The 19,223-nt window shown below is 37.3% G+C and overlaps 2 protein-coding genes and 1 long non-coding RNA gene across 8 annotated transcripts; all 3 read right to left on the bottom strand.

Moving 5' to 3' along the window:
• Positions 1-1,301: 1,301 nt before the first annotated feature.
• On the bottom strand, positions 1,302-5,223 carry LOC137717975 (probable E3 ubiquitin-protein ligase ARI2). Its single transcript, XM_068457500.1, has 7 exons — positions 4,599-5,223; positions 4,183-4,215; positions 3,790-4,069; positions 3,213-3,693; positions 2,026-2,574; positions 1,741-1,898; positions 1,302-1,651 (listed from the first exon to the last, which is right to left on the bottom strand). Exons 1-7 carry the CDS (start codon positions 4,728-4,730, stop codon positions 1,644-1,646), a joined length of 1,641 nt encoding a protein of 546 aa, XP_068313601.1. The 5' UTR covers positions 4,731-5,223; the 3' UTR covers positions 1,302-1,643.
• Positions 5,224-7,167: 1,944 nt separating this feature from the next.
• On the bottom strand, positions 7,168-8,526 carry LOC137718457 (uncharacterized). Its single transcript, XR_011065883.1, has 4 exons — positions 8,391-8,526; positions 7,872-7,979; positions 7,645-7,758; positions 7,168-7,547 (listed from the first exon to the last, which is right to left on the bottom strand). It is a non-coding gene; the product is annotated as an uncharacterized lncRNA (long non-coding RNA).
• Positions 8,527-9,114: 588 nt separating this feature from the next.
• On the bottom strand, positions 9,115-17,965 carry LOC137717429 (protein DETOXIFICATION 33-like). Of its 6 annotated transcripts, XM_068456796.1 has the most exons (11): positions 15,845-15,966; positions 15,452-15,751; positions 13,244-13,539; positions 12,293-12,488; positions 11,201-11,546; positions 10,547-10,633; positions 10,420-10,476; positions 10,026-10,264; positions 9,791-9,909; positions 9,602-9,688; positions 9,115-9,514 (listed from the first exon to the last, which is right to left on the bottom strand). In XM_068456796.1, the coding sequence occupies exons 2-11, from the start codon at positions 15,474-15,476 to the stop codon at positions 9,452-9,454; spliced, it is 1,515 nt and encodes a 504-aa protein (XP_068312897.1). In that variant the 5' UTR covers positions 15,477-15,751; positions 15,845-15,966; the 3' UTR covers positions 9,115-9,451. The 6 variants fall into 6 exon arrangements, with proteins under 6 accessions (XP_068312897.1, XP_068312898.1, XP_068312901.1 ...); XM_068456797.1 differs by lacking the exons at positions 15,452-15,751; positions 15,845-15,966 and adding an exon at positions 13,684-13,798; XM_068456800.1 differs by lacking the exons at positions 9,115-9,514; positions 9,602-9,688; positions 9,791-9,909; ... (3 more) ...; positions 11,201-11,546; positions 12,293-12,488 and adding exons at positions 16,108-16,938; positions 17,552-17,620; positions 17,781-17,965 and having other exon boundaries at positions 13,402-13,539; positions 15,845-16,000.
• Positions 17,966-19,223: the final 1,258 nt, after the last annotated feature.

Raw genomic sequence — 19,223 nt, 5'->3', positions numbered from 1 at the left:
GGCTAGTCTTTTCATCTTCCTTTTTTTTTTTTTCAATTTTTTTGTCAGAAAAGGCATCGTAAATTTTTAGGGTGGATAGCTGGTCGTGTTCAAATTTATTTACTTATATTCACGTCGTGTAAAAGTGTTGAAAGACTCTAAATTTCATGTTCGTTAAAATTCATTTGTAATTCTGTTTAAACGGAACTGCATTAACTGATCAATCTTTTTGTCAAGAGATTTTTCATGTGTTCAAAATACGAATCGATGCACCATGATTTTTTCTCTCTTAATATAATCAAAGAGGACATTTGTTTTTTAAGAATCTATCCACTTGTATTATAACATGTGATTTACACTTGCCCATTTTCCGAATACGTTGAAAAATTTTCCCCCATGAACCTTGAACTCTCATCAAGGTTCCGTGTTTTCAATCGATTGTCATCTCAAATCGAACGAAAAAACTTTAGAGATAAAGTCAAGCGTTTTTGGACGGCAACTACTTCATCATTCACAAGAAATTTACTTCCAATTTCTTGTTCATTAGAGTATCTTCAAATGAAATGTTAAAATGTCCACATAAACTATACTAAAAAAAAAAAAAAAAGGACCACATTAATGTTCTCTAATCGAAATGTCAATTCATATGTTGCGATGACATGAATTGACAGCAACTTCAAAATTATTTTTTTTTTTATTACTTTAATCATTATTATAATGAATGTTGGTGTTGTCCAGTGCATTTGATGAACGGTCCTGATTTAATAAGTAATTAAATGTCTTTAATTAAATTTGTATTGGTTTAATCATTTATTTTGTAATTTAATAAAATAATAATTTAATCTAACATATTAGATAGAAAATACAACTTTAAAAGATCTCAAAATGCCACATAGGCCGTCAAATTTAAATTTTGTGTTTAAAATTTGACACTTCCTTTAGAAATGCTCTTAACATTCATTCGTAATTCTGTTTAAACAAAACTGCATTAACCAATCAATCCCCTTGTCGAGAAAAATTTTCATACGCCCAAAACACGAACTGATGCACCATGATTTTCTCTCTTAATAATAGAAGCGAATAGAACATTTGTTCTTTAAATGTCTATCTACTTGTATTGCAACATGTAGCTTACACCTGCTCGTTTTCCAAATACGCTGAAAATTTTCTCCCGTGAACAACTCTCATCAAGGTGATTCAGTGTTTTTAACCGGTTGTCATCTCAATCGAACGGAAAAACGCAAGAACCAGATGAACTTCAGAGCTAAAGTCGGGCATTTTCCGGCTGCAACTGCTTCATCATTCACAAGAACAGAGGGAAAAGCAAAAGACGATCTCTCTATTTTTTATGATGTATACCACCATTGTTTCATTTCCGAAACGTCAAATATAAATCGCAGCATCAGACGTTTGTACCCCTCGAATTTAAAAAAAAAAGTTCATAAATATGATCAAAAAACTAGGTTTCTAAATTGTAATGTTCTAAACCTAACCTTATGCAGTAAAATGTGATTCTGTCGGGAAAACTCAGTTGGTAACGAGAACAGAGCGCTCTAATGTTAAGATGTATAAGACGAGCACCATCGTCAGCGTTGGCTTTCGCACGAACTCTCAAAGCTAGATGAAGGTCGACAAGGTTCTGTTATTTATCGCCGGGTTATCTTCTAGTCAGCTATGACAAGAAAAGAGAAGCAATGAGTAAACATGAAGGATATATGTTAGGTAAGACTGGAAAACACACGCTTTTACTAATATCCATACCGTTGGAGGCGGCCAAATCAATTTCGGAGTTAGAGGTTGTGGTGTCCCTAGAAACCGTAAGTTCTGAAGCTTTCTCCACACCATTTGACTTGTAAGGAGCAATACTGTGCCTTGTCCTCTTGAGGGAACCCAACAAATCATCCTCGATGCAATCGTACCTGCAAATAATCCATACGTGTCGAGTCTAAGCAAATGCGTTGAGAGTGGATAAAGGTTTGCAACATCAATCTCCAACAAGATTTTTGAAGACCAAATGGGAGATTTCAAGTATTAAAAGAAACTTACAATTTTGCGCAGAGGTTATCAGTAAGCGTAGAAAGATCTAAGATCCCCATTTTCAACTCCATAATTTCATCCGGCGAATACTCATCAAAAGGCTCCTCTATAAACAAAGAAAGCCTCTCCATATTTGCCTCAAGCTGCTGCTGCTGGTCCTCAAATAAGTTTTGCTTTATGGTCCTTTCTTCTGCCGTCATTTCATTTTTGCATATGTCTTCGCTAAACATGTAATATGCAAACGGGTAGGAATACGAAATAATCTGCCTTGATCTGAAGAGTCTGTAGAGTGCATTGGTCGCCCAGCTCATATCTCTATATGTCGATTCTCTTTCTTCCAAATGCGATATTTTTTCTTGTATGCTTTGTTTCAGCGTTGCTTCAAGCTTAAGAGAATCGATATGAGCTTGATAACGGTTGAAGTAGTGAGTGTACCGAAATAGATCCCTCTTGGCCTGTTCAAGTTTCGTCTCCTCGTCTTCTTTGAATCGCCCACAACTGTGATCCGCGATGGCGTCCCATGTATGATTCAAACCAGTTGGAGCACCGCAGAGCCAACTGTCAAAACACATACAGAAACAAACTTTAAAGCAATATTATCAAATGCACTCTATTCTAAAGAAATTGCAGTAATGTTTCATCAAAAGAAGAGGGACAGAAATAAGGAAGCTCCATTTTGATTCAATGAATATTTTAAGCCACATTGTCTTATAATACGGCTTATCACAACGTCATAGAAGATGACATATACTTCACCGAATGCTTTAGAACCAATAACTTTATGTCCAAAACACTGAAAGAACTTGATGGGTTGAAATTTTGAACCACCATGAATTGTTCGCATGTGAAAGGCAACAGCAAATCCACACAAAGACAGAGAGCTTTTTTGGTTTCGAGACAAGTTACAGTAAAAAACCCATACATTGTGCAGAGCAGGTTTATGCAAAGCGTAATTAACAAAAAAATCTTCAGGAAAAGCTTAGTCTATAAGGAGCCAGTCTACCAAAAGTCACACGTCAACATAAACTTCACAAGGGCAGCATAGCAAATCCTAAGAAAAGGATCCTACCCAGGTAGAGTTTTGAAACACTGCCCGACCATCTAAATGTATGAAATGCTCCCCAAACCAGCCCCCACAAATTCACAAATAAAAGGGCATAAGACTAAAGAAAATGCTAAAATATATAAACACTCACCAAAATGGTTGTCCGCAGAGACACGAAACTAGATTGCATCCTCCATTCTTCTCAACCAGCTTGCCACACTTTGGGCAAGGCTTTGTATTGACTGCAATATAATTAACCGTCTCTGATTCATCTTGGCACTTCTGACACCATAGTTTCCACATTTGGCATGAACATGGGGAGTGTGCCTCGGCTAAGCAGTTAAAACAGAATTGAAGCCCACATGCACATTCAACCTCGCATAGTTCATCTTCCTCAATGCGTATAGCATTTCCGCAGTGGGGAACACTTGGGCACCATTTCACCATTCTATTATCCTCAATATATGATTCCAGAAGAAAACGCTCAAATTTCTCGGCCAGATTAGGATCCCTTGCACTGACTAGATTTCTGATTACTGCTTCATCACAAATGGCATTGCACTTGTATGCCATGCATTTAATGCGCCTACTCTGCCCGTCATTTATTTTCACAATAAAATGCTCCGTCCAACCTAAAGCACAATGGTAGACAAAACTGATTTCTACTACAATCACAACATTCGCACATTGCATGAGAAAGTATAGAAGATGCAGAGGAGAGTACTTACATCCGTTGCAGAAGCAGTGACCGCAATCCATGACTGTCACTCGATCAGCTGGAATTTCATCCATGCAAATACCGCACATTACCTCAGAGGACAACTGAGATGAAACATGATCATCCTGCTCCACCAACATCACACCTGCTTCGGCATACAATCTATCTTTCCCCTTCTCTACAAGCACCGCAAGCACATTGTCAACATCCCAACGGTAATGGATGAGTAAAGTTCGGGCATGGTATTCTTTCAATGACAGCACATCCATTGCCCTCTGCACGTCGTCCTTCTGCACAATTTAATCCCAACATTCGATATAAATCTAGTCGAAATACATAACCATAGTAACATTCATACAAAATCACCAAACCAAACCAAAAAAAAAAACCGAAAAATCTGTACCTGCGCAGCCAAGAGAGATTCTTTTGAAATGACCTATAAAACACCAGTGTCATCAATACATAATCGGTAATCCGATGGCATAAGGAATAGAACTCAATTCAAGGCGATAAGTTTCGAAGTACTTGGAAAAAAAAAGATCATGAGGCAGATAAGCTCACTGCGTCAAATTGCGAAACCGAACCCGAAAAAGACAAGAATTTTACTAACAAAGATACAAACACAGCTGCAAAAAAGCCACATTCTCAGCAACCAAACAGGAATCATACCCCTTTTGCGGTTGGCGACAGAATTCAAGAAGAAGAAACGAAATTTTCTCCGAAAATCTCAAAAATTCGCAAAAAAATATAAAAATCCCAAGACACGATATTTACAAAATCACGATCGCCAATAACGAAACTGAAAAATTGAATCGCTACCTTACTCGTCGGAACCTCAGGGCGGAGAGAGTCGTAATTCTCACCGTATTCCAACAACTCAAAATTCTGGCGATCATCCTCGTCGTCGTAATATTCCTCGTCGTCGCTACTGACGTAATAATCGTCCACCATTTTTGCACCTCTCTCAAACCCAAAAATCAAAATTAAACTCGAAATTGCAGACGAACAACTGGTTTGAGAGGCGCGATCGACCGCCGGAGGAAGAGATGAATTTTCCGGGAAAATAAAAAGAAAGAAGTCTGGAAGCAAAACCCCTAGAAAGATTTGATCTTTTTCTTCCTTTCCTTTTCTTCTCTTCCTCCTCCGTCAAGGATGATGAGAATAAAAATAAGAGAGAGAGTGTGAGTGAGAGAGACAGAAAGAGAGGGGCAAATTTAAACGACTCTGAATGGGGAATAATAAGAACTGAAAATTGTTCCTTGTTTCAGATAATCTCTCCCGCGGTGGAGATAACTCTCTGCTTTAAGGACAAACTCGCGGAGTAATGGCGATGATTAATTTTTTAAATTATTGCCCTTTTCCACTATTTTATTGTTTTCAACCGCAATTTCAAGCTAAATTACACCAATCGGATTTTTATTTACGAGAATTGAATTTAAGAGCTCTAACGAATGAGTGAACTGGACATGTCCAATTTTACTAAACTGTGGCCACTATTTATTATAGCTCATCTTATCGCACTACTTGAAAAGGGAAAGAAGGAAGGGTTAAGGAATCGATTGATTTCAATTCTTATTCTTTATAAGTAAACATGTTCCTATGGTACCGTTTGGCACGTGGGACGGGACGGAATACAGTGGGACGATGCGTTCCGTCTCATTTTTGGTGCACCTAAAACGAGTAGAACGCATTGTTCCACGGAATGAGTTTTCGGTGAATTTTCGAAGAATAATGGGAAGAGAGGCTCCGCAGCAACAACAGCAGGAGGTGGTGCTCACAGTGGAGCAACTGCTCGCCGTGAATTTGTACAACCTCGACATCCTTCTCGATCTCGAAAACTACGTCAACGAGCAAGTATGTATCTCTGTCTCTGTCTCTGTCTCTTCATTGATGGGAACCGATGCTTGGGTTTGATTAATTTTGATTGAACGACTGGACTTATTTGGTTGTTTTTTAGGTTTCTTCGCAAACCTACAGTCTCGATGCCAATCTCTGCCTTCTTCACCTCTATTAGGTAATTTGAGAATTGGGTTTTTAATTTTAATTGATTTTTGTTTTAAAATTACTACAAAAGTGAATTCTTTTTAATTGGTTTATGTTTTGCAATCCTAATTTCCTGCAAAGATGAATTCTTTTTAATTGGTTTTGTTTAAGGATTCATAATTTACTGAAAAACGGAATTTTTAGTTGGTTTTTGTTTTAGATTATATAATTTTCTGCAAATTCTTTAGTTGGTTTTTGTTTTAGATTGTATGATTTATTGCAAAGCCGAATTATTTGTAATTGGTTTTCGATTTTCGATTTTATAATTTGCAAGCGCCAAAGAGTATGTTGAGCGTGATGAACACTTACACTGCTGGTGGAAACCCCGCAGTCTCTGCACCTCCGGCTGTGGCTTCGCAGTCATTCAATCTTTTGGTTCCATTTCGTCCAACACATACCAAACGCAGAATGGAACAACAGTCATGTTCTGTCCCGTCCTATCTGTGTACCAAATGATACCTATTAGATTAAGAAAGTCATGAATTTGGAAAAGAAAAGAAGGAAGAGGTAAGGAATCAACTAGCATGCCTAGTTCTTATGAATCTTGACTTTTGAGGGTGTTGTACATGGACGGAGCCATCTTGGGTCTAGACATGGAGGATGCCCCCACTTTTTTTTGTTTTTTGGGTGATAAAAATGCACATAATACATATAGCAATCCCACATGATAGAACAGTTTCGGTTGTGAGATCAATTGAGGAATAATAATATGGTAATTCTTATAGAGAGAAAAATTTGATGATATTGGTAATTAAGAAAATGCGTCCTGTGATATTGTAGTATATTGTAAAAAAACCTTTATCAATTAGTCTTTAAGGTACCGTTTGGTACGCAGACGGGACGGGACGGAACGGGACGGGACAGGACGGGACGGAACGGGACGGGACAGAACGGATGTTCCGTGTTATGTTTGGTACGCGTAAGACGGAACGGGACGATTGTTCCGTTCTGCGTTTGGTAGCGCATGGACGGAACGGAACCAAAAGATAAAAATGACTAAAATACCCATGTTCCGTTTGTTGTTTGGTACAATATTTATGCGTGGAACGGGATGAGACTTTTTTTTTTTGTTTTTTTTTTAACTTGTTCAAATTTTAACACTATATGCTTATCCATTATTTGTTTTTATTGGTCCAAATTTTATTAGGTATATGTTGTGTTCCACTTGCAAACCCCTTTAAAATTTGTAATTCTTCTATGATTTAGGTTGATGAAGCCAGACTTCCTTGAGCCAGTAAATATTGGAAGTGATGAGATGGTTAGCATGAATGAGATGGCTGGTTCTGTCTATATGGTCATGGTTGTCATGCAATGTTGAAAAATATATAAGTTTAATGATCATGCATGACCAGAACAAACAAGCATATAATTGCACCATAAGTTAACATACATCGTCATATAGGGCGGTAAAGGTAAACAAATGCCTAAAAAATTACTAATTCTACCTCAAAGTAGTGCCTCTTGATCTCCATCTCAACATCAAGGCCAGTGAACTCACACAAATGCCTATGGGTAAAGGAGTCCTCAGCTCTAAAAACAGGACCAATCTCAAAAATACGACCGAAGTCACCACGTATAGCCATTTGCTTGTGAAGCTGAGGTGATTGGGCAAGGCAGGCATCTTGACCCTTGTAGTTGAGTCTAAAAACAGCAGCTCCACCTTCACTTGAACCAGCAATCAGCTTTGGCAAAAGAGCCTTCGGATTTCAAGAACTGCCCAAAGATCTACACAACAATGCAACCGACATACAGAACTAAACTCTTAACGATTTTCTCTAGCTTTAAAAAGATAAATACTGCAAATGGTGGAAAGACTACTTACATTGCCAACTTGACTCTGAATGCGGAATATCCCCTGATTCGCAGGTGTTCGCAAATCAAGAACTCGGTTATTCAAGCAGGTATCCTGATTAACTCGAACAAGTGTTTCTCCGGCCTATAAACCCATCATACCACCCAACGAAGAATATACATGTACTAAGAGAGAAAGTCCCAGAAAGCTTAACAAAGCTTCAATAATCCATTTCAAAATAAATCATCTAAATGTACCTGCAAAGCCTTTTCGATTTCGATATCACTCCGAGCAGCATCCTCAATGTTAATAGGTAAAACAGCAGCCTTACTCACACAATACAACTTCCCCACTTGAACCTCCACCTAATTAAGATCAACATCTCAATTATTTCAATCAAAACCCAATACAATCATAGGAACTTTCAATCCATTTCTTTCTTGTTTTTTTTTTTTCCTTTTTTTTTTCAAGAACCTAATTAATAATATTATTTATTCATCAATTTCTTCTGAAAATCCATGGATATCATCACCATCAATCGCCCCAAAATCCCCAGCAGAAAAACAACCTTGTTTCCGCCCAAACCCCATCCACGGTTTTCATTGCCTAAACCCCAGCATGGCCCGTCCAACCTAAAACCCAGCGAAGAATGCACTCGCACTCCCAGTTGCACAAATCTTAACAAAACCCAGTAATTAACAAATCAAATCTGATAATTAACAAAATCCCGTAATTAACACAACCCAAATCAGCAACAAAAGACATTAATCGCATACTTGGGTCAATCTGCAGTGCGACGGTAGTGGCTCCGTGCTGCTGCGTGCTGGCTGGGTGCAGTCGACAGCTATGGGAGAGGATGAAGAAGAAGGATGAGGAGGAAGTCTACGGGAAGAGAGAGCAGCAAGGATTTAGGATTTGGATGGTGTAAATATTGAAAAAGAAGAGGGGTATTTTTGTCTTAAAATGTTACAAATTTGTGTCCCACGAACGTGGAACAAGTCGTTCCAGGGGGGAGAGGTGGAACCAAAAATCACTCAAAACTTGTCCCGTGGAACAACGTGTTCCACCCATTTTAGGCTCACCAAACGTGGGACGGAACGTCTCGTCCCACTCCGTTCCGTCCCGTCCCGCGTACCAAACGCTACCTAAGTGTTTTGTTTAGTAAATTCTTGAGCTTTTCAATTCATGACTTTGTTGTTTGAGGATGCCCGCATCCATAATGCCCCCAACCAAGTAATTCATTGTTGAGTTGGACACTGCAGTTATAGGTGCATACTGCAATTATATACATACGCTTGTTATATTTGAAGAAAATATATTATCTAATATCAAACATACCCCAATATCAAATATTATATGAGCAAAAATGTTTTGTACCATCATTCAAACAGCCCCTCTCCCGCATCTCATGTATTGATATTATTCTCCTCGTCTTGCCACTTTACATTACTACACAGATATTTTTGTAACATTAAAATCGTGATATATTGTGATTTGAAATCATCTTTATTATTACATTAGGTATAAGTCATACCATAATAATGTTTTGTTAGTTGTTTTTCAGATTGCTTTTATTACAAAAAATTTCTAGCTCCATCTCTAATAGCACACTCCTTTATTATTGTTCTTTTCATACTTATTTTCTCCAAATACTTCAAACAAAATCTATGCCTCACTAGTTTCCTCTGCTTCTGAGTTTTGGCAAATACCAACTACCCATTATTTCTGAGGTTTAGCAGCGCAATGAATCAATGCATAATTGCATTGCCGATGGTTACCGCAAAAGCTCCGCGTGACTAGTCATGCACTCTTTAACTTCGATGGTTTCGTCTTCGATTTACATATCTGCATCTCTTCCTCCTCCTCCCCACTTCCTTACACGGTCCTCCGCTTCATCAGCCTGCGCATTTCGTGACATAATTAACATCGGCTTAAGCAAATTAACCCCATCTAGGGTTATAATCAAGAGTAAGAACTCAGTACTTACTTCTTTCTTCCAATTAGTTATGGAAGTGATTATTATCAAGATTATGGTTTGCAAGACAATGCCACCAATCATTCCTGACCAGATACCCTACAAAACAGCACGAGTTTGACAAACGGAATTAGGGGAGAGATTAGAGTTATGAAATTGTTACTGGTACTCCAAAATAGTCAAGTCGTTTAATTGTATCACCTCGACTCCAAATTTAAATGTGAATCCGAGAAGTATTCCGGCCGGCAATCCGACAACGTAGTAACACCCAATGTTGATGTATGCAACAAGAGATTGCCATCCAGCTCCAACAGCAACACCTTCAAAAACAAATTAAACACAACAAATTGTCAAGAAAAAGAACACTTAACCGATCGATAGATATATGTATAGGCGAAAGTCTTGGTTAATTATGTGGTTAATTGTATTTAATTACCAGATAAGACTGGTTGAAGGCTGTTGAGAAGGACTGTGAATCCAAGCAACACTGCAAGTTGAGTAGTTTCCTCCGCAACGGCTTCACTGTTGGTGAAAAGGTAGGGGAAATAATCTTTCGTCGTGAGAACTACGATCATGCAGACGAGCCCTATAGCGATGGAAGTCGTCGAAACCACTATCACTGCGAATTTGGCCATCCGGAAATTACCAGCTCCAAGTTCATTTGATACTCTAACACTGTTTGTTTTGCAACATCACGTGGTTAGAAAATTTGGGACATCATGATTCAGAGAAAACCGAATTCATGACCTATTGGTCATTAGTTGTACTACAAAATCAACAAGTTACAAAAAGACTGGCCAGACGATGAGAACGTAAGTAAATACGTTTACCTGATTGCAGCATTAAACCCGATTGCAATCATTGCATCCCATCCATTTATGTTCATGCTGCATAAAACGAGAAGAAATATGAGGTCCAAATTTGAATTCATAGGTCTGTACAATTTAAGTACCTTACCAAATAGAGATGGCATCAACTGGGATCAAAGGGTTCGTCAAACGGCCGGTTATAACCACTAGCACCATCAAGTACCAGAATTCCAAGCTGCAGTTATTCCAAAAAAACAAAAAAAAAAAAAAACTTAGCACGACAAAATTCTCTGTGCATGATGTTCATTCTTTATCAAAGAAGGGACGTGCATCAAAATTATCAAACATGCATAAACATCATGTATTCACACAATGACGGATTCTGGATTTTAAACTCGGAAGGTCCCAATTATAAAGGTCAAAAAATTTATAGAAAAAAATAATATTGAAATTTTAAATATAATACATTTTATTCAAAAATTATATGCAAAAAAATATTAAAAATTATAAAATCATAATTCAAGCGGTTTCATAAGTTACTAGAAAGTACCTAAGTTATTGATTACCTAATATGAATCACTAAATTTAAAACACCGGTCAAATAAAACTCTTCCAAAACTCTCAGTGTCTTTCAAACCAAAGACACAATTTTTCTCTTTTACTAGTTTCCAAACATCCACCTTCTTTCTCACTAAGAACAAAGCTGCCATTCCTCCACCCCCAAATTTCACCAACTCATGACAGATTAACAGTCTGTTACTCATTAACGAACGTAAGCTTGCTCCGTAGCCGGACTACTTACCACAACATGACAGCAGAAGCTAAGGAGAGCTTAACGAATCCCCACAAGTCTGCAAATGCAAGCCAAGAGAATCCACTCCAAGCACCATCTGACTTGGTGATGAAGATGTAGAGCAACTGGGCAATAATGATGAGCCACCACGAAGCGTTGAGTGTGATCGCTGCGCCAGTCAGACCCCAACCGAGCTTAATCATCAGCAACCAACTGAAAACTGCATGTTCTACAAGTACTGCAGCTGAGATCCAGGCTATCACGCTAACTTTCCTCTGTGCTTGTAAGAATTTTTGAATTGGAAAGTTGAGGGCATAGGCGAACAACTGTGGAAGCATCCACACTGCAAACTTTCCTATACCACCAAAAAAAAAAAAAAAAAAAAAACACGCATAAATGATTAGTGGGAAGTTAATTTTCAAACTAGAGAGTAGAGAGATGTGATTTCAACGAGACGAGATATGTACTAAATTAGAGTAACTTACGGAAAAGGAGCCCACATTTAAATATAAAAAGAGAAACTGGATCCTCCTGAGCTCAGAATGGAGATTCGTAGAAGTAATCCATCCGGACCGTTCAAATTTGATCCAATCGCTGTAATTATTATAATTTTTAAAATGACCCTCTATTTAAAACTGTTGAATCAAAATTCAACGATCCGGATATGTATGAGCTCAGAAAACGATCCAGTTCCATAAAAAGATGGACACATTGTTCTAATGAACTAGTCTAATCAAACTTTGCTAAACATGTGACTTCTTTTGATGTGATCCATGACAATTTTTAATTAAGTAGTGTAAGATAGATCAAAAATTTAAATCAAATTTGTAAATTAAATAATATATTATTAATAAGAAATAAGTATGTTAATTAATACTTAAATAATAATCGAATCATCAATAATTACATTATTTAATTTAAAATTTCGATCATGCTATTATTGTTCTTTTTAATTAAGAAGTGTTATTAACATTTTAAAAATCTCATTCTATATATGAAATTTTTGAAATCCTAATAACAATTTTCTTTTAATTTCTCGATATTTAAATTTCAGTTCGAAAGAAGCACTAATACGTAACCAAAAAAGCAAAAATCACCAACCGGCGGCCTCGGAAATCTCGGTGGTCTCTCCAACTAGCTCGAGAATGGGTGGGGACCACACATAGACGGGAACCAAAACGCAAGCTGTCACCAGCAGAATGATCCACGATCTCTGCATGTACACCCCTAACATCCGGATCTGACCCGCACCGTACGCTTGCCCACACAGTGTTTCCAATGCACTTCCCATACCCAACTGCAACGCCCATAACACAAATCAGAATCATCACTTTTCAATAGTCACGCACTTTTTTTCTGAACAACTAGTCAAACACTATGGAAATGAATATTTTCCGGATCATTTTCTCCTAATTTATCAAGTTCGAGAATTCAGACCATTAAAATTTAATTCAACAACTACAAATAGAAACTCATTTTAAAATTATAATCATTTAAGTCATTCGATTAAATTTCAATTACATTGATCCCCGAATTTGATGATCCAGAGGATCCCTTTCCAAACACTTTAACTAAGCTAGATTACAAATACTAAAGCCATAAATCACTCCAAGTATATAAGACAAAAAAGTTATTATTTGTATTATTTTTAATTAACAAATTTAATGCTAAATATAGCCATGAGTATAATAAAGAGAAAATGCATGATAAGGGGAATCACATTCTAATGCTCCCGGCGCTCTGCTTTGGAAGATCAAGAGAGGAACATCTATTTTACGTAGATTTATCTTTGTTTTGCAAAAAAACTGTTTTTTTTACTTGAAATAACATTTTTGTTACGCCATGACTCAAAAATGCCAGCATTAATCTCACTGCATACAAATATAAATGAGTGATTGGTCGAATAAATTATTTGTCTCATCTCGACAGACCATGTAGCACGCGTAACCTGTTTTTGATGACTAAGATTGAGTGGATTATATTGGATCGGATCGGATCGGATGAGTGATCATAAAAGAAAGAGAATGACTTGATAGATATTCGGACCATTACCATGACACCGAAAGCGAGTCCCGCGATGACAGAATTCTCGATGGAGACGGCGGCTAGCTCGAGGTCACCGACAAACCCGGCAAAGGTCTGAGTGAGGGCACCCAAGGAGTACTGACAGAGGGCGGTGAAGATTGCAGGGCCGGCAATTTTCCACAGCCTCTTGGACTCGATGCCGAACTGCTTAACAAATTCGATCTTCTCCTCTCCCCCGTCCTCATGGCCGCTGTGGTTGGAAACCAGGAGAGGCGTATTGTGGTTGTCATTGCCAGCCTCCATGTGCCTCAGCTCAAAAGCAGCTGTTTGAAAAGTTATAATTAGGAATAGAGAGAGAGAGAGAGAGAGAGAGAGAGAGTTACAGAGTGAGAGAGAGAATGTTGTATCTTGCGTGTTTATAGTTGGGAAAATGGGGAGAGTTAGGGGGCTTTGGGTGGTTGAAATACCCGGTGTCTGCTGTGTTGTGTGTTTTTGCGTCACCAGTCCATCGTTTGAATGGTGGTTGCATATTTTGCAGGAAACGAGTGGACGTCGACACGGGCAGGTCCACTCCCCGCAGCCGCACTGATCGAGAGAGAGAGAGAGATGAGTGATTCAGTTGTTCACGTCATTTAATGTAGACAGAGAGAGAGAGAGAGAGATGACTCAGCTGTTCAAATTCATACAAAGTTACGGAGATAAAATCGGAGAACGATTCTCTCCTTACTTAATTTCTTTTTTTTTTTTTTTTTTTGGAACGGTTATAATTTAATCACGTTAATATTTTATATTAATTTATTTATAAAGATAATAAGATAAAAAATAATATATAAGAAAAAATGAGAAATGAGAAAAGAGAAAAAATAAACCTACCCCGATAAAGTTAGTTGAAAATGTGGATTTGACTAATGTGGACCATAAAAGAAAAATAAAAAAAACAAAAATGGGAAGAATAATTAGACGGTTCAGATTTTTTTTTCTTGATGTGGTGATATTCTTGCCTTATTTTCATAGGATTTCCAAGTATAGTATTTTTAGCAGAGCCCAATTTGTAATAAAATAATTAGCAAATACAAAGGATAAGAAGTAAGGAGAGGGCTAAAAAAAATTTAAAAGTAGCCGTAATTTCAATGGTTAGAATAAAGGTACTTTTTTTTTTATGTACTTTATTAGATTGTGGGAGAGCAATCATAAGTATGCAATTCGATTCTCATCGTTTTCTCTCGTCCTAACCCAACCACTATTAATTTAACTCACTAACTCTACTAATAAAAACACAAATGAATAGCTTTATATTCAGAATTTCAATTTTTTTTTAAGAAAATGCCAAAACTCAAATTTCAACGATTCAAACGGTTTATTTTTCATATTGCATCTTAAAAATCATCCTTACAAAATATTAATAAAATTAAAAAATATTTACAACATCTAATTGAGTTTCAAGAATTTGATGAACACTATGTTAATCTTATCAATTAAATAAGTAAATGATTTCTGATTAAAGTGATTTTTTGTAAATGTAATCTATGAATTGAAACTTACAAAATGAACGGTTCGGATGTTGAAGTTCAATGCAGCATGGGTCCACAACTAACCCCAATTTTTTGAAAACAAAATAATGATCCCTTTCTTTAAAGGGTACATTAAAACAAGAATAACCAAACCGATGAGTTACCAAAACATAAAGGACGATTTATAATAAATTCCTCGAATCAAACGAACGGTAACCAAGTACGTTTTTAGCACGAAGTTGACCAAAATTCCGGATAGGTAGGTCGATTTTCACCAAACACAACAAACAACTATGGCAGCCACATAAAATACGACTTGACTTGATTTATTTTTTATGATAAATAAACCCGGTTTTTAATTTTATATAATTATTGTACTTTATGAAGCATATGATTGAAGACGTGTTATACAATTTCTTCAATGATTCACCATATAGCCTTTCATTTGAAAGCACATGTGGAAAAAGTCGATTAAGATCGTTTTGTATTAGAAAATTAATACCGTTTTATATATAGTAGTAACAAAGGTTGATAAGTTTTTCCGAACTTGTCACACTCCAGAGAAATCCGGACCGTTGGAGAGAGATATTTGGACGTCGAGAGAGAGAGACTGTTTAAGGTGGGCTAGTGAGATGGGTTACTAAGGACCGCAAACACATTTTGTTCATACAAACAAACATACATCATAAACATCTCTACCAAACCTACATTCATTCCTGCTTACCTGTCGAAACTGATTGATGAATCATGGGTCGACGTAGAGAATCTCTGCCTGCACCGAGGCACGCCTAAACAGAAGCAAAGTTTTAACTATCTCCCAAGCACAGTCGACTGATGCAGGCTTCATAGTCATCCTCTCGAGCGCAGGTGAACTCAAAAGTAGAAATCTGATGAATTCTAGTTCCCGTTTGGTACCTGAGATGCCGTTTAGTTTCACGAGTCGCAGTTGAGTGATAGGGCAGTTCCAGTTTTCACCTAACTGAAGGTCAACTGTTCCACTAACAGTCAAGTCTTCTGGGCGGACCTGCATAAAGGAAAAGGTCTATGGTATCACATTCCTGAACTTAGGACGAATCCTACATTTCATTCCTGCATGCATGAATGGAATAAACCTCACCAGAATTTCTAGTTCTTGTAGAGCAGGAGAGCTTTTCAAAATGCATACAGCAGTCAAGACCTCGTCCAAATCGTTGAAGCTTATCCGTAGAGAAAGATAGTTTAGAACTAGACATGGTTTAGGCAGCTTTCCTGGCACAGGACCAATAGCCAAATACTGGAAGGGAAAAGATGGATAACATAAAACTCAACGAATATGCTCAAATTCCTTAGGTAATGATCACTAAAAGAAAAGTAAGACTAACTAGGCAACCCATTAGTTACCTTTAAAAAGTAACTCTGAATTTCAAGTCTTTGGATGCCAGGAAGGTGAGCAAAAAACTTGAGCAGATTGCTAGAACTGCTAGGAACCCGTCTATAGGAGTTGCCAACATGCTCATACAGGCCAATGGAAACTACAGCCAGATTTGAGGTACTCTTGAAATTAACATCCTCAAATTTACCTCCCATATCAAAGAATTGGAGATTTGGCGCATCAATGTTGAGATGGGAGAAACCGTCAAAGTTCATCACAGTCAACTTCTCAAGCAGAGGACATCGAAGAACCATATTTTCAAAGACATCTTGGGCCAGGGTAACATGCTGAAGGTCAAGGCTCTTCAAACTCTTGAAGCCTTTGAAAGTCGATGGAGGTTTAAGCAAACAATTAAACAACTCTAAATGAGTCATATCCTGGCAAGAAAATAAGCATGAGGGCATTTTGTAGCGCTGCCCTTTCCAAATTTCAAGTATGAACTCTTTGATAGAGCTTCTTGACAGATGAAGTATCCACCGATCGATATCAGTAGTGGCCAGAAAGTCCCTGTTTGACAGCTTGAACTTGTGTACGGGACCAATGTGAAGTAAAAGCACATGATCAACAATGTTGACGAAGGTTGATTGGTTTTGAGGCGAGACACAGTGGTTATCAAACACAAGCTGTGGAAGCATAGCAGATCTGTACCTCCACTTGGCCGACAAAACACTTGTTCGCACTGCCTCCCTAATTGGCAAACATGACAAAATTTGATCTATAACATGACACGGTAGGTTGCTAATTCTATCCAAATCCATCTCCATCATTTTGGAAAGGGACTTGGGTGTTTGTCTTTGCTTCTGCAAAATTCAAGTAATTAAAAACGATCAGATTCATACAATGACCAGTAGTTTCTAGATCATTGCAAGTTTGCAACTTCGTGTGTTTGAGTTTGTTAGAGAGATAACCGGTTGTCAGATTTCATTTGGCGACAATAAAACCGAAGAAGCAATGCTTCGTTCTGTTTTCACCCCTAAAATGCCAACCAGAAAGGAAGATCAACGGAGGCAAAATTTCTACTCTCCATAACAAACCCAACAACAAATAGAGCTACTAGATTTAGGTTAAGGGCAGAAGGCAGATTAAAAGAAAAGAAAAACAAAACAATTTAGCTTCTTTCACACAACTTCATAAAAATGCAGCACTGTACGGGTTAGGCCAGTCGGCCAGAGCAGTGTGCCTAATCACCCTCCCCGTAAATTAGAGTAATTTAGAATATCGTATGTCAATAAAACTTCCATAGAAATGCAACTAATTCTCCAAAAAGGTGAATTAAAAAAAAAAAAATCCCTTATTACCTTCAGGCTACCATAAGAACAATCCAGAGTCACAGGAAAAGCATAATTAACGCACAAAATTAATAAAATTGAATGGAATTATTAAAATTACACAGAATTAAATCAAAAGGCTCACCATTTCACTTCAAATTTGGTCCAGAAATATGGAGAAATTGAGCCGGGTCAGCTTCCTTTTCCGAGATAACTGCGAGGAAAGCACATCACCCAAACAAAGATTAAGAATTTCAGAAATTATAATCATGTAAGGAATAGCAAGCATTTCATGGAGAAGAATAATTAATCAAATCCGAATAATTAATCAAATAAGCGAGATGCTGATAAAAAGAGAAGAAATTATCACATACAAATTCGAAGAAAAAAGTAGCACGGAATTACTGATTAAACGGAGGATCTTCGTCGCAACAGAGACGCAGTGGGAGTGAATGAAATGGGGATGAAGTAAAGTAATTTGCTGTAAGAATGTAGAGGGGATAACCGAGGCCATCTGCATCCGACCTGAACAGAGTTGATGGATGAGAGAGAGTTGTGCTCAGAGGCTATTAGACGTCTTTAGCCCGATTTGTTAAAAAAAATCAACTCTAGTGAAAGACTGGACCACAAACAAGTGGAACCCACTAGGCTAAACGACAGCCTTTTAGCTATCGGGTAGGTTATTTCCAGTCCCCCATCAGCCTGTTTGTTGGGCCCAACCTGCCACCTCCACCTTGTGTATCAACAGTTGTCACATCCTGACTCAGACCTTTATTATATTTCGAACTCGATTGTATTTAAGGACCGTGTTCAAAGTATACAACTAATTAGAACACTAAAAGAAATAATATAAAATTAAATGAAACAAAGGATGGATCCTACACCATGAGGACTCGAATATGCCAATGCGGAAGTGCCTCGATTCTAAGTCCTGAAGGGGGCGCAAAACAAACATGAGTAGATCAAGTTGATATATATAATAAAACAATTATCAACGTACTAACCTCCAAGTTTTATGAAAACACATATATATTATGATAAACATAGGTTTTCCGAAACCTAGCATGTTATGCAATATCTCAAATCATAACTTGTATATATAAGAATCACTAGTGAATGTCTGATAACCCCCAGGCCCATGCCGGCTCACCAATTAATTTTTTTCTATAAATACCTATGACATTTCTACACCATTTCTCACATTTTTTTTCACCCTTACATACTACCTTACCTCATTTTATTCTATTTTTCACATTCTATTCATCTCGAACACTCTTTTCATACACACCCCTTTCTTAATGTCTAAATTGTTAGCATGCAAGTAATATTAAAATATTTAATAAAATATGTAACAATACTAACATGAAACTTAAACAATATGTAACAGTACCAACATGTGACAATACCAATAAGTTAAAGAATAAACTTAACAATTATGAATTATTGAGGGGCTATGTTTAGTCAATTTTAGTTGGAGATGATATATAAATATAGCTTGGCATGCTCATTTAAAAATATTTTTTTAAAAGGCTATAATTCTAGACGGGGCTATATTAGCCATTTCGGTTGGAGATGGCCTAAAACGGTACTGGAGAAGATAGCGGACCTTCACTCAATAGGGCGCCACATGGTTAGGGTTTGTCTAATAAGAAATTGCTACGTTGCCATAATGGTATTTTGGATTAGCATGATTCATCATTAACATCATTGATATTTCTTAACTTAACCTTCTTATATATAAAAGCTGGGTAATGCTAGAGAGACCAAAATTTTAAATCAAATTATGTCAACCAAATGATGTGGATGTTGATAATTTA

This window comes from Pyrus communis, chromosome 15 (assembly GCF_963583255.1).
Source record: "Pyrus communis chromosome 15, drPyrComm1.1, whole genome shotgun sequence".
NCBI lineage: Eukaryota > Viridiplantae > Streptophyta > Magnoliopsida > Rosales > Rosaceae > Pyrus > Pyrus communis.
Note: the sequence above shows the minus strand (reverse complement) of the source record. Positions and strands in the feature narration are given on the sequence as shown.

Excerpts from the sequence above, each read along its gene's own strand:
- LOC137717975 (XM_068457500.1), bottom strand. The coding sequence starts at position 4,730 with ATGGTGGACGATTATTACGTCAGTAGCGACGACGAGGAATATTACGAC. Across the intron at positions 3,694-3,789 it reads TCACTGCTTCTGCAACGGAT|GTTGGACGGAGCATTTTATT; the intron begins GTAAGTACTCTC and ends ATTGTGCTTTAG. Across the intron at positions 1,899-2,025 it reads GATAACCTCTGCGCAAAATT|GTACGATTGCATCGAGGATG; the intron begins GTAAGTTTCTTT and ends GATTATTTGCAG.
- LOC137717429 (XM_068456796.1), bottom strand. The coding sequence starts at position 15,476 with ATGATTCATCAATCAGTTTCGACAG. Across the intron at positions 13,540-15,451 it reads TCATCAATCAGTTTCGACAG|CTGCTTTTGAGCTGAGGCAC; the intron begins GTAAGCAGGAAT and ends CTTTTCAAACAG. Across the intron at positions 9,689-9,790 it reads CATTTAAATTTGGAGTCGAG|GGTATCTGGTCAGGAATGAT; the intron begins GTGATACAATTA and ends GCTGTTTTGTAG.